Genomic DNA, 14,944 nt, shown 5'->3' on the forward strand with positions numbered 1-14,944 from the left:
GAGGGTCCCTGGGTTCTGCCATTTGAATCCAAGGTTGGCAGGGACCTCTGGGAGCATCTGAGTGGCCAGGTCAGGCATGTGACGTCAGAGCCCTCTCCTGATAGGTGGTCACCTGGCGAGGTGACCAATCCCCCTTTCAGGGCTATGGTGGGTCTCTCTCTTGGGGGGGGTCCTCAGATTCGGCTTGCAAGATTCCAGAGGCAGCAGCATGCCAAATGAGGGGGTGAAAATGGTACAAGTTACGAAGTTAGAAGGGAGAGAGCATAATCACTGGGGTCCTGGTTATCAGGATCCCAGTGAACACAGTCAAAACAACTGACATCATGCAAAAAGTGTGTGTTGGGGGGGGGGGGGGGATGCATGCTAAAAAGAGGCTACTTTCCCACAAACTTTGCATGTTTCCTAGCTGAGCCTTGGCTGCTCATCCACAGCGACCCCTAGGGAGCCTGGCTTCTAGACACTGCCTACATTTCACTAATAAGGGAAAACTGGACCAGGTATAGGTACCCACCACACACCAGGCCAGCTTCCTACAGCTGTAAATCATTGAAAATATTTCAAGTGCAGAGAAGACTTCCTACAGCTCTTTCTCATGAGTATTCTTTCCACTCCAAGCCATGGGGAGGGGAGCAATAGTATCTTTTATTTTTGTTTCAGGCTACCGCATCTGCATATGTTTGCACTAAAGCAAAATATTTAAGGGTTGCCAAACATGCGGCCAGTAAAATATTTATTTTCATTTCCCAGAGATTTTGTTATTTACTCCATTTTCAGCCTAAATGATAGCTCAGTACTTCTCTGCTGGCCTCCTGCCTGAAGGGTGGGTTTGCTGCTCCAACATTCTATACCACATCTGTTTTCTCGTATTACAAAGTGGGTTTTGCCTTCTGCTTGTCAGGGCAAAGGGTTGGCACTCCGTCTGTCTGTCATAACAGTGCAAGACAGCAGTGGTGTTCTTGCTTAACCCTATGTCATGAAAAGGTATCCGCAGGACCCCCTTATGATTTATAAATACCTGCACTTTTAAAAGGATAACCCACCTAACTCCTGTGTTTCTATTTTTTTGCCACTCTCTTCCTCATGGGGACTGTCTCCTCTTGATGCTTGGGGCTGGTGACAAGTTTGTCGGGGGCCCGATCGATTAACGTGTTATTCAGGGTAATACAAATCCTTACAATTCAGAAGTAAAATGTGTCCGTCCTTGTGTAAGACCTGCATGAACATTGACATGTTCTCCATAAAAGTAATGCGTTAAGGCAAGGGACACGTCTATCACACTGCACCCAGTGTATCGCATCTTCCCACTCAAGACTCCTAGTTTAGCATCATAGGATTCCCAGGGATATTCATAAAATATTTGAATATCTGCTCAAGTGAACAAGAGCCTAACGCTCAATATTTAAAGGCTAACCCCTTGGCTTACCAAGAACAAGGAGGTCTTTGGAGCCCACCTAGTGGTTACTAGACCTCCACTTTCTTGACACTTCTTTCTCTGTTTCTTATTCGTGTTCCAGCTCATCAATCTTGTGTTTGTCCCTCCCCTTGGGCATAGCCTTTATGCCTCCTCTTGATTGTCAGGCTTTTTGTCTTTTATGCTTCCACTGCAGTGTCTTCAAACACTACTTTTTCTTCTGGCTTAAGCACCATATGGGATTGCATGTGTTTCTTAGCTGTATCCCTTGTGTGCTTCTCTCCTGCACCGCTCCGTGTCAGCCTGTCGCTCATGTACTTCTTCATAAACGTGTTACGTTCGTCTACTCCCTGTTGCTTTCTTGCCCATGTAATTATCTCTCACCCGTTGTTTTCGCTCCCCGTTACTTCCTCCCACCTCTGCCCATCTTCTCTCCCACATTGCTTCTCCCACTCCTCTGTGCTGCTCCTTTCTAGGTTATTTACTGAGCTAAATCAATGAATTAAATATATAGCTATATATAATTTGCCACGCCACGCCTGCAAAATGTGTCCAGTGCATCTTAGCACTTTTTGTTTTTATTTTTTACCACATTGCATCCAGCTGCCTTTCTCTTGTTTAACTGTGCATTGAGGGGCTTGTCTTCTGCATTGGAACTGTTGACATGATTGGATTAGTTTTCAGCCAGCTAGACAGACGTTACAGTGGGTGTAGATGTCTGGTTATTTGGGTATTTCTACGTCTGTTACGTCTGGGTATTTTCACGCCTGCATCCGTTATAATAAATAGCAAGTGCTGTTGCCATTCTGTGCAATTACGACGATTGGCGGCTCCAAATTCAAATATCCATCTGATATTCACAAGGTTGCTGCTGTTTTACAACTGGGACCGCCCTGGGTACTGCAAATTTAGTACGGATGTCCACAATAATACTGGGGTGTAGTAGCACAAATACCTTTGGGGGGGGGGGGGTGGAGGGGTTGGGCACTGCTGTGTAGCACAGATACCTAGGGGGGCGATGCCCAGGGAGGACGCTTCTGGGTAGGATAAATGCCCAGTGGGGCACAGCTGTGCAGGACTGTGCCCAGTGGGACTCTGCAGTGAAGCCAGCCGACAGATAAATAGAAAGAGAGACAGAATTTTAATAAAGCAATAGGTCGTGGTTAACGCCAGCCCTAATTAGGAGCCGAATTCTTACAGAAAGTCAAAGGGCACCCATGGTATATCTCTCATGGTGGGTGTGTTTGGGGGGCTGTGTGTTTGGGGGGCTGTGTGTTTGGGGGGCTGTGTGTTTGGGGGGGGTGTGTGTGTGTGTGTTTGGGGGTGGGTGTGGGTGTGTGTGTGTTTGGGGAGGGTGGGTGTGTGTGTGTGGTTTTGGGGGGTGTGTGTGTGTATATTTGCATCAGTGCAGATTTACGTATTTCATGAACTCACAAGAATTTACAGAAGTAGACTACAAAATTGCCCTCCTAAAAAATATTTGTGAACTGTATTTTAGTGTGAGCCGATATGCATCTGTAGATTTGTTCATGCGAAAATCTGTTCTCCCCCCCCCCCCCACCCCCATTTTTTCCTCCCCAGGAAGAAGTTTTACCTCTGCCCTTGTCAGGAGTAAATAGCCAACCTTGCTCAGTGTTGGCAAAAGATCAGCGAAGAGCTGATGAAAACCCTTATAACATGGAAGTTAATAGCTGGGCATAGACCCACAAGGACATTCTAACCCTGGAACTATTGCTCACCTCTATCTCCAGGGCCAGGATGTTGATCTGTGGAAAGGGGGCAAAATAAGGAAGCTGCCATTTTTAAAGCCCTACTATAGTATTACCCCTGGCGTAATCAAAGAGGCTGTTATCAGACCTCTTATAAAATATATAATGAGATTGCGGCCTCACTACATGTAACCAAAGGACAAGTAGATTTATGCAGCAACCTATACCATGGGCAAGTAGCTATTTTAATACATCCCACACATTTGGCCCCTTTTCTGTCTTGCGATCCCACACGTTTCCCCCCACGCCAATATTTTTTGTGTTTAATTCTTCCTGTGTCAGTTTATAGCAACCCTTGTGGGGTTCTCCTCTTCGCAGTCTCTCATCTCCCACCCTCGCTAGTTCTTTTGTATTGATCTCTTCCTGTGTCACGTTATTGCGCCCTCATGTATTTCTCTTTCCACTGCAGGCTCCGTAGACAGTAACTGGGTTGTTGGCGCATCGCTGGAGAAGAAATTACCACCACTGCCATTGACATTAGCCATGGGCGCCTTCTTGAACCACAAAAAGAACAAATTTCAATGTGGCTTTGGTCTGACAATCGGTTAAATGTGGACTGCTGCTCAACTCCACGCCATCCCTGGAAAATCTTTCATTTTTTTTAACCTTATTTTTTTATGACCTGTGCCCACTGATCCGAGCTTGTTGTGCACACCAGTGGATGGCGGGAACCAGACTGTGTTACGGTGAAGCTCAACGCTGTCCAACAGAGACACTTCGTTCTTGCAGGGATCCATGCATTGCTACAGCTGGCATGTAGTCGGAAGAGGGATGCAGTTGAGGTCTAAGGTCGAGGGACAGTATTGGTAAATATTCCAGCTGAGAGACAACACCCTCCCTGCTCTCCTTCAGGGCAGCCTGCCTTCATCCTCTGAGCAATGAGAGCATTGACTGCTTCCCTCAGACTGCCTTTCATCTACTCAAGGTCCTTTCTCAAGGTTGCTGCTGCTTGGGAGTCTGGGGGTTGCATTTGTGTCCTAACTGTTACTTTTCCTGGTTCCCCAGAAAGTTTGATTTTCCCGAACACCTGGCCCCAGTGGATAGCCTGCACCACTAGCTCTTGAGAGAAGTAAGGGCCGGGGATGTCTTCTTGTAGTCTTTTGAATGTCTGAGTTGTGTCTCAGTGTAATTTTTCAAAGAATATGCCATCTATTCTATATTCAGTCAGGATTCTGACCTAGCCTAATGTGCCCCTTGAAAGACCCACATGTCTTGTGTTTAAAGAGCCTAAGGTCCCAGGAAAGATCTCCAAAGGTGACACGTCTTGTGGCTAGAGGACCAGATTAGAGACCCATGGATATTGTTTGTCATTTTTGGGACTGTGTTCTCTGTATTGAGCAGCAGAGGGCGCTGTGGAGGTAGGAATAGCTCCTACATGCTCTGACTTTCTACAGCTCCTCTTCTAGCCCTGTGTCCTTGATGATGTGAGCTAGAAGAATAATAATACCTCATGTTTTTGGGATGCGGATCCCTGGGTCGTGTCTTGGAAGGATAGGCAGTGAAACTGTGCAAAGTGAGCCCTCTAACCCCCTTGCTGTCAGCGCCCTGTCTCTCTTGACCTCACACTCTGGGTTGAGTAGAAAACACAAAGATGTCCAGGCTTCATCTGTCTTCTCTGACATGCTTATGGTTGGTTTCTGACACATCTGTAGTGCTTCTTCCAATAGACACCAGCAGACAAATGCTTAATAATTGGGGAGGTGCAAGGAGCTCTCTCGGACCCTCGTACTGCCTCTGAGTCTAAGTGGAGAATTGTCTGCAAGTAGCCCTGATAGGCCATGCTCATTCTCTGTGTTTCTGAAGGAGAGGGTGCCTATTGTGCTCTGCAAACCTTCCTCCTTCGTCCTGTGTATGGCTCTCTGAGCTCTTGTACAGCTGTGTGTGGTTCCAACGCTAAGCGCCACTAACGCTGGATGTAAGTTACCCCCTTGGCTTATCCTTCACTGCTCCTGCTGCCCCCTGCCGTAGAACCCCTAGGGGAGGGATCTTCCCCTCCCCCGCCTGCATATGACGAAGCTGTGCCTTTTCGTCGTCTGAGATACCAAAGTCTCCACTTTGGCCTCCCTTCAGAGTGCGGGTGAGCACCTTTGCTTTCTCAGTCTAAGAACACGTGCCCTACTCATTGAGGTGTCTTCACTTTGTGCTTTCACTGGGCTCTTGCTTTACAGGGCAGATAATGTTGGGGCCCATCAGTGTGGACCTGGTTAGGTGCATGCTACAACAGATTAAAGCTGAAGCTTCCCAGAATATTTTAAGAGATTTCTTCTTACCTCTGCTGAGTTCCTGTGAGTAGGTGGCTTGAGTCTCCTTGAGGGGCTTTCAGGGATTGGCCGATGGTATTCAAATGCATGTGAGCAAAACCCCGCTGAAGTGGCATCTTCACTTGAGAATGTAACACCTTGGACAGCCACTCGTCTGCAGCGTTAAACCTTCCTGAGCACGTTGACTTCTGCCCGGTGGCATCTGACAAGTACACTTTCTCCAAGTGTACCTGGTTCTTGTGAGCTACAGATGTGACTAGCATTCTGCCTGTGGCCTCTATTCAGAGGCTCAAATTGTAAATCATGTTTATAAGTTATGGATAGTGAGCTCTTTTACAGAAAAAAATTACATGGATGTTTAGAAGCCACCTGGCTTCAATAAATATAAATATCGTACAGTTATAATGCATTTATTGTTTGTTTTCCCCTTGTTACCTCCATCGCCTGTCCTGCTCCAGATATGAGGTTGGTGCGGTGTGAGCTTTAGAGTAAGTGCGTTACAGATAGCCTTCTATAGGCTTTAAGAAGGTTTGGGGCTCCTAGAGCAGGAAGTCTGGCTTAACCCTGTGTGAGCTTCGTAACGCCCTGTGTGAGCTTCGTGATTTCCCCCCGTGTGAGCTTCGTGATTTCCCCCCGTGTGAGCTTCGTGATTTCCCCCCCGTGTGAGCTTCGTGATTTCCCCCCCCCCGGTGTGAGCTTCGTGATTCCCCCCGTGTGAGCTTCGTGATTTCCCCCCGTGTGAGCTTCGTGATTTCCCCCCCGTGTGAGCTTCGTGATTTCCCCCCCCCCGGTGTGAGCTTCGTGATTCCCCCCCCCCCCCCGGTGTGAGCTTCGTGATTCCCACCCCGGTGTGAGCTTCGTGATTCCCCCCCCCCCCGTGTGAGCTTCGTGATTCCCCCCCCCCCCCCGTGTGAGCTTCGTGATTCCCCCCCCCGTGTGAGCTTCGTGATTCCCCCCCCGGTGTGAGCTTCGTGATTCCCCCCCCCCCGGTGTGAGCTTCGTGATTCCCCCCCCCCCCGTGTGAGCTTCGTGATTCCCCCCCGTGTGAGCTTCGTGATTCCCCCCCCCCCCGTGTGAGCTTCGTGATTCCCCCCCCCCGGTGTGAGCTTCGTGATTCCCCCCCCCCCCGGTGTGAGCTTCGTGATTCCCCCCCCCCCCGGTGTGAGCTTCGTGATTCCCCCCCCCCCGTGTGAGCTTCGTGATTCCCACCCCGGTGTGAGCTTCGTGATTCCCCCCCCCGTGTGAGCTTCGTGATTCCCCCCCCGGTGTGAGCTTCGTGATTCCCCCCCCCCCCCCCCGTGTGAGCTTCGTGATTCCCAACCCCGTGTGAGCTTCGTGATTCCCCCCCCGTGTGAGCTTCGTGATTCCCCCCCCCGTGTGAGCTTCGTGATTCCCCCCCCCCCCCCCGGTGTGAGCTTCGTGATACCCCCCCCCCCCCCGGTGTGAGCTTCGTGATTCCCCCCCCCCCCCGGTGTGAGCTTCGTGATTCCCCCCCCCCCCCGGTGTGAGCTTCGTGATTCCCCCCCCCCCCCCGTGTGAGCTTCGTGATTCCCCCCCCCCCCCCCCCGGTGTGAGCTTCGTGATTCCCCCCCCCCGGTGTGAGCTTCGTGATTCCCCCCCCCCCCGGTGTGAGCTTCGTGATTCCCCCCCCCCCCGGTGTGAGCTTCGTGATTCCCCCCCCCCCCGGTGTGAGCTTCGTGATTCCCCCCCCCCCCCCCCCGGTGTGAGCTTCGTGATTCCCCCCTCCCCCCCGGTGTGAGCTTCGTGATTCATCCCCCCCCCCCCCGGTGTGAGCTTCGTGATCCCCCCCCCCCCCCCCCCCCCCCCGGTGTGAGCTTCGTGATTTCCCCCCCCCCCCCGGTGTGAGCTTTGTGATTCCCTCTCCCCCCCCCCCCCCCGGTGTGAGCTTTGTGATTCCCTCCCCCCCCCCCCCCGGTGTGAGCTTCGTGATTCCCCCCCCCCCCCCGGTATGAGCTTCGTGATTCCCCCCCCCAGCCCCCCCCCCCGGTGTGAGCTTTGTGATTTTCCCCCCCCCTGTGTGAGCTTTGTGATTTCCCCCCCCCCGTGTGAGCTTTGTGATTTCCCCCCCCCCCTGTGAGCTTTGTGATTTCCCCCCCCCTGTGTGAGCTTTGTGATTTCCCCCCCCCTGTGTGAGCTTTGTGATTTCCCCCCCCCGTGTGAGCTTTGTGATTTCTCCCCCCCCCCCCCCTGTGTGAGCTTTGTGATTTCCCCCCCCCCTGTGTGAGCTTTGTGATTCCCCCCCCGTGTGAGCTTCGTGATTCCCCCCCGTGTGAGCTTCGTGATTCCCCCCCCGTGTGAGCTTCGTGATTCCCCCCCGTGTGAGCTTCGTGATTCCCCCCCGTGTGAGCTTCGTGATTCCCCCCCCGTGTGAGCTTCGTGATTCCCCCCCGTGTGAGCTTCGTGATTCCCCCCCCGTGTGAGCTTCGTGATTCCCCCCCCGTGTGAGCTTCGTGATTCCCCCCCGTGTGAGCTTCGTGATATCCCCCCCCTGTGTGAGCTTCGTGATTTCCCCCCCCCGTGAGCTTCGTGATTCCCCCCCCCCGTGTGAGCTTCGTGATTTCCCCCCCCCGTGAGCTTCGTGATTCCCCCCCCCCGTGTGAGCTTTGTGATTCCCCCCCCCCGTGTGAGCTTTGTGATTTCCCCCGTGTGAGCGTCGTGACGCCGCTGTGTGAGCTTTAGAGTAAGCTCTCCGTTAGGCTTTAAGAAGGTAGAAGACCTGAGGCTCCTAGCGCAGGAGGTCTGGCTAACCCTATGTATGCTTCATAACCCCGTGTGAGCTTTAGAGTGAGTTACAGCTCGCCGTTTCTAGGCTTTAAGAAGGTAGAAGGCCTGGGGCTTCTAGAGCAGGTCTGGCTAACCCCGTGTGAGCTGTATAACCCCGTGTGAGCTGTATAACCCTATAACCCCGTGTGAGCTGTATAACCCTATAACCCCGTGTGAGCTGTATAACCCCGTGTGAGCTTTAGAGTGAGTTACAGCTTGCCGTTTCTAGGCTTTAAGGAGGTAGAAGACCTGTGTAGGCGGCGGGCCTGGTGAGTGGTGGGTACCTATGGTACTTACACCTTATACCAGGTCCAGGTATCCCCTATTAGTGAAGTGTAGGCAGTGTCTAGAAGCCAGGCTCTCTAGAGGAAGCTCTGAACAAGCAGCCAAGGCTTATCTAGGAGACATGCAAAGCTCATGCAACACCACTGTAGTCACACAGTACTCGCACACATGAAAGAAAACACTGTGTTACAGAAATGTACTTTATTTTGGTGACACAAATACCATAGAGGCTGTACTCCCTTAGGAGGTAAGTAATACACAAATTATGTACACTAGTGTGCAGAAATAGACATAAAAACAGTTAGAATCAGTGGAAATCACAATAGAAATGGGCCTAGAGGGAGCACAAACCATTTACTAAGAAAGTGGAGTGCAAGGGTCGGTCCCCCACCTAGGCAGGTGCAGTGTGTAGACAGGCCCTGGGAGTATTAGAAAAGCCCAAAGCTAAGCACCACAACCCACCCCAGCGACCAGGAAAGCAGGAGTAAATAACAGTAACTTTCCCAGAACGCATACAGAAGAAAAGAACGATGCAAAACCAGAAGAGACTGCAAGACACCAACAATGGATTCCTGGACCTGAACACTTGTGGAAGAAGGGGACCAAGTCCAAGAAGCACAGAAGAGTCTAGGGACAACAGGAGCCCCTGCTAACCCGGATGAAGAACAAGTCAGCACTGCACCCAAGAAGACGGATGCGGGTTCCTGGAGAGTGCAAGTGATGTCCCACGCTGAATGGAGGATTGTGGTCGGGTTTGTCATCGGAATCCACCAACAAGCCTTGGCACATGCAAAGCTCGCGGTTAGCAGAAAATGGCTCTGCCTGGGACCAGGTGGACTCTACCCAGGAGGGGGAACCAGAGGGGGCCCTCAGTGACACTGAGCCCACAGAAGACCAGGAAGCGCACAAAGGAGTCCCATAGGACGGGCACAAGAAAGTCGCAGAAGAGGCCCACACAGAACTACGACAAGGGCTCCCAAGCTGCTGGAGAACAACTCGGGAAGCTGCGTCACAGGATAGAGTGCTGGGGGCCAGAGCTTCAAGATGCACAGAGATCTTGGAGGAGCTGTATAATCACGAGTGAGCTGTATAACCATGATTGAGCTTTAGAGTAAGTGAGAGTTACAGCTCACCGTTTCTCGTCTTTAAGAAGTTAGAAGATCTGGGGCTCCTAGAGCAGGAAGTGTGGCTAACCCTGTGTGAGCTGCGTGGCATAACTCGGTCTAGGGAGGATGTATGCTGCCTTGGGGCTCCTCTGGAGGGGGCTCTGGTTAACCCTGTGAGCGCTGTGGAACCCTGTGTTAGATGCTTTGCACATGTTCCGAAGGCACCTAAGAGGGCGCTCTTGCTAACTGTGTGTGAGCTGCTTAGTATGTCTTAGTCCAAGGCTTACTTTTATGCTGTAAGCTACAGAAGTCTGCTTTCGAGAGACCTTGGCTAATGAGTGTATGCTGCTGGGCATGTATTTGTCTTGGAGTCCTTATCACTGCCTTTGGGAAAGCTGCAGATGTGTCCTGAGCTAGGGCTTCTTTAGCGGTAATGCTGTAGCTATCATGGGCTGAACCTCAAGGCATGTTTAATGTAGGGCTGCTTCACTCATTAGAATGTCCTTCTCCGGGGCCCTTTAGAGTGAGCATCCTGGCTCTTACAGAATCAGAGCTGTCTCATTGAGCATTAAGTTGCAGACCGTACCTCCATCAAGGGGGTCCTCAGTAGGTTCATAACCTTAGAATAATTCCCATTCACCAGATCATGCCTCTGACACCCCATGGAAGAGTGTTTTTTTTTTTTTAATTGAAAAAAAAGTACTAAAGAAGGGAACAATAAGATAAGGCTCTAAAATTAGGTTTTGCAGCATGAATCCTTTTCTGGATTCACATGGTGTGCATCTATTCCGCCATCTAGTTGTCCAGAATCGTGTTTTGTCCATCTGTGGCTTATTGTGGGTGGGTGGGTCTTGTCGATCACCGTTTGGTGGGAAGTCCATCACTTGTGTAACATCATACAGCACCCTGGAAGTTCCTGTGCGCTACCACCATCTTCAGATTATTTTTTCCACCATTGGGTGTGCAAGCATACCGGAGGAGCTCTGTAGAACCTGAGGATCGGTGGAGAAAAGAACAAAAAAGGTCACGGAAAAGCACTGAGAAGGAACAGAGACCACAAGGAACAGAGAGGGACCCTGGAACTGTAGGACACGTTGCTGGAGAATGCAGAGTAGAGAGATGGAGAAGTGATATGGAGAACACCCCTCTTAAATTCTGTCCAAATTCCCACTACAAATTTGCACAGAGAGAGATCCACAAGAGATCTGTAGCCTATGCCTTCCAACATATCGCAACACCGAAAATTGAGGTCCATGTTAAATTCCTACTGACAACTTTCAAGGTCAGATTGAAGCAATTCCTCACACATCACACCATTGCTGGCACTGAAAGAACAGGAATCCCTGAAGGACCTGGGTCTCTCCAGCGATGATGAAGAAAGCTGAGCTGGTGAAGGTAGGATAGTAGACCCAAGAGGGAGTTTTTTTGCTGTCGAAAAAACAGATGTGAGTAAATCCGCGAGTGACATTGAAAAGAGGAAAGTAACAAAATCCCCAAATACCTTGAAGGCACCTTGAGGTTGAAACAATCAAGGTCAGCCCAACCACAGAGCTGCACAGGTCCTGACCAAAGGACACCAATGGGGGCAAGCCTTTGCAACAAGCCTCGACATCAGCAGGCGCAAAGGACACTGAGTAGATTGCCTCTAAGTGAAAGCCTACCTCCTTGTGGTCAAAAGGAAAATAAGCCAACTCAAGGCTGAAATGGCATTGCTACTGCAGCGGAATGAGGAGTTTTATGGCTCCCTCAAGACCTTTTGTATCCCAACCGAAACCTCTGAGCTGAGAGATCTGGGACAAGATATCGGACATCGAGGTCCAGGTGATGTTGGAAACCCACGAGGAAGAAGAGGAGGGCCTCTTTGACAATGTAGAGGCAAGCAGGGTAGAAAGACAGAGCCAGTTTGATGATGAGAGGCACGATCTTAACACCAAATCCCCTGAAGAAGGAATCAACGGTTACCCTTCAAGGTATTCGTCCCCGGGCAACTTGTCCATGTGCAGAGGACTGATGAAGAGGATGGCAGCCACAAATGGAGTCCAGCTGGAGGAGGAGAGGGAGGAATCTTGCTTCCTCCTTGAAACTCTGATGCCATCCCAGATTGCAAAAGTATACCTGCCCACGCTCCCCAGCATTAAAGACCAGGGCAAAGAAGCCTTTAAGGAACCTGCCACAAATAGGGCTCAATGTAGAATTACAAACTCCAGTGCTCTCCCTAACGGATATGGCCACCAGCAGTGGGAGGAAATGGAAGGACTGATGCAACATCTTCCATAGGAGTTCCAATGAGGGCAAAATCATTCATTCAGGAAGCCAAGAACATTACCAACCCTTGCCTCAAATCTGCAGCTGTGCACGACCACCCCACTGAGGAGGCACGCATGGCTCAGGATCTCCACATTCAAGGCCGAGGTACTATCCTCGGTAAACATGCGGTTTATGGGGAGTCTTTTTTCAGGACTGCCTTTGAGAAATACCAACTGTAGGAAGTTGGTTCTGTATATACTATTTCAAAGTAAGAAATAGTGTGCACAGAGTCCAAGGGTTCCCCTTAGAGGTAAGATAGTGGCAAAAAGAGAATTCTAATGCTCTATTTTGTAGTAGTGTGGTCGAGCAGTAGGCTTATCAGAGGGTAGTGTTAAGCATTTGTTGTACACATACACAGGCAATAAATGAGGAACACACACTCAAAAACTTACTCCAGGCCAATAGGTTTTTATATATAAAGATATCTTTTCTTAGTTTATTGTAAGAACCACAGGTTCAAGATTTACAAGTAATACTTCAAATGAAAGGTATTTCACTTAGGTACTCTAGGAACTTTGAATAATCACAATATCATTTACAGTCTTTGTAAAAATGGCAATAAGCTATTTTAAAAGTGGACACAGTGCAAAAATCAACAGTTCCTGGGGGAGGTAAGTAAGGGTTAAGTTTGCAGCTAAGTAAAACACTTACGAGTCTCAAAGTTGGGTCCAAGGTAGCCCAACGTTGGGGGTTCAAGGCAACCCCAAAGTTACCACACCAGCAGCTCCGGGCCGGTCAGGTGCAGAGGTCAAAGAGGTGCCCAAAACACATAGGCTTCAATGGAGAACAGGGGTGCCCCGGTTCCAGTCTGCCAGCAGGTAAGTACCTCTGTCCTCGGGGGGCAGACATGGGGGGTTTTGTAGGACACCGGGGTGGACACAAGCAGGCACAGTACGTACACCCTCAGCGGCACAGGGGCGGCCGGTTGCAGAGTGCAAACAGGTGTCAGGTTTTAGATAGGAAGTAATGGAGGGACCTGGGGGTCACTTCAGCGATGCAGGCACGGGGGGCGCTCCTTGGGGTAGCCACCACCGGGGCTAGGCAGAGGGCTGCCTGGGGATCGCTCCTGCACTGGAGTTCGGTTCCTTCAGGTCCTGGGGGGCGTGGATGCAGTGTTGGTTCTAGGCGTCGGGTCCCTTGTTACAGGCAGTCTCGGTCAGGGGGAGCCTCTGGATTTCTTCTGCAGGCATCGCTGTGGGGGCTCCTCAGGTGGGTTGTCTCTGGCTTCTCACGGGCTCGCAGTCGCCGGGGAGTCCTCCCTGTAGTGTTTTTCCGCAGGTCGAGCCGGGGGCGTCGGTGCAGAGTGGAAAGTCTCGCGCTTCCCACGGGAAACGTGAAGTCTTTAAAGTTGTTTCTTTGTTACAAGAAAGTTGCAGGTTGTTGAACAGGGCCGCTGTTCACTGGAGTTTCTTGGTCCTTGGTTGCAGGGCAGCCCTCTGAGGCTTCAGAGGTCGCTGGTCCCTGTTGGATCCGTCCCTGTTGCAGTTTTCTTTGAAGTTGGGAGACAGGCCGGTAGGGCTGGGGCCAAGCAGTTGTCGCCTCTGTCTTCACTCCAGTCCTTCAGGTCAGCAGTCCTTCTTCTGGTTAAGGTTGCAGGAATCTGATTTCCTGGGTAGGTCTGGGAGGGCAGTAGCCAATGGCTACTGTCCTTGAGGGTGGCTACACCCTCCATGTGCCTCCTCCCTGACGGGAGGGGGGCACATCCCTATTCCTATTGGGGGAATCCATCAAAATGGAGGATTTCTAAAGGCAGGGGTCACGTCAGCTCAGGACGCCTTAGGGGCTGTCCTGACTGGTGGGTGACTCCTTGTTTTTCTCATTATCTCCCCTGGACTTGCCGCCAAAAGTGGGGGCTGTGTCCAGGGGGCGGGCATCTCCACTAGCTGTAGTGCCTTGGGGCATTGTAACACGAAGCCTGAGCCTTTGAGGCTCACTGCTAGGTGTTACAGTTCCTGCAGGGGGGAGGTGTTAAGCATCTCCACCCAGTGCAGGCTTTGTTTCTGGCCTCAGAGAGCACAAAGGCTCTCACCCCATGGGGTCAGAAATTTGTCTCTCAGCAGCAGGCTGGCACAGACCAGTCAGTCCTGCACTGAAGGATTGGGTAAAATACAGCGGGCATCTCCAAGATGCCCTCTGTGTGCATTTTTTAATAAATCCAACACTGGCATCAGTGTGGATTTATTATTCTGAGAAGTTTGATACCAAACTTCCCAGAATTCAGTGTAGCCATTATGGAGCTGTGGAGTTCGTTTTTGACAAACTCCCAGACCATATACTTAATATGGCCACACTGTACTTACAATGTCTTAAGAATGGACTTAGGCACTGTAGAGGCATATTGCTCATGCAGCTATGCCCTCACCTGTGGTATAGGGCACCCTGCCTTAGGTCTGTAAGGCCTGCTAGAGGGGTGATTTACTTATGCCACAGGCAGTGTTTTGTGTGCATGGCACCCTGAGGGGGGGATGCCATTTCGACTTTGCCTTGTTCTCCCCACCAACACACACAATCTGCAATGGCAATGTGCATGTGTTAGGTGAGGGGTCCCTAGTGGGGGCCTCACATATACCGCAGCCCTTAGGGACCTTCCCTGGTCACAGGGCCCTTGGTACCACTGGTACCTTTTACAAGGGACTTATCTGTGTGCCAGTGTGCCAATTGTGGGAACAATGGTACAGTTTAGGTAAAAACACTGGTTTTGGGGCCTGGTTAGCAGGATCCCAGCACACACTCAAGTCAAGTCAGCATCAGTATCAGGCAAACAGTGGGGGGAACTGCAACAGGGAGCCATTTCCTTACACCAACAAGTCAAGAAAGATAGCAAAACAGCTAGGGGCATGGGGGCTCTACAGTTCAGAGGGTCCTTCAGTAGGGGATGTGTCCCAATAGAAGACCAGCAGGAAGGGCAGGTTTCTCAATAACCCAGCAGCAACATCAACAATAAGATTTCTTCCAACAGACCTCGCAGCAACCTACTCAACAGCAGTAGCAACACCCAGCAAGAGCCCTTTTATGGTAAAC

General features: G+C 50.9%; 1 protein-coding gene across 1 annotated transcript in view; it reads left to right on the forward strand.

The window, feature by feature from the left end:
• The window catches only part of TOMM40 (translocase of outer mitochondrial membrane 40), a 42,271-nt gene extending 36,425 nt beyond the window's left edge, over window positions 1–5,846 (forward strand). Inside the window, exon 10 of the mRNA XM_069201460.1 lies at window positions 3,590–5,846. Coding sequence (XP_069057561.1) covers window positions 3,590–3,729 — 140 coding nt within the window. The 3' untranslated portion in view covers window positions 3,730–5,846. The remainder of the gene's footprint in view (window positions 1–3,589) is intronic.
• The last annotated feature ends 9,098 nt before the right edge of the window (window positions 5,847–14,944 follow it).

The sequence above is a fragment of the Pleurodeles waltl genome, chromosome 7, assembly GCF_031143425.1.
Source record: "Pleurodeles waltl isolate 20211129_DDA chromosome 7, aPleWal1.hap1.20221129, whole genome shotgun sequence".
In the NCBI taxonomy this organism is placed as follows: Eukaryota; Metazoa; Chordata; class Amphibia; order Caudata; family Salamandridae; genus Pleurodeles; species Pleurodeles waltl.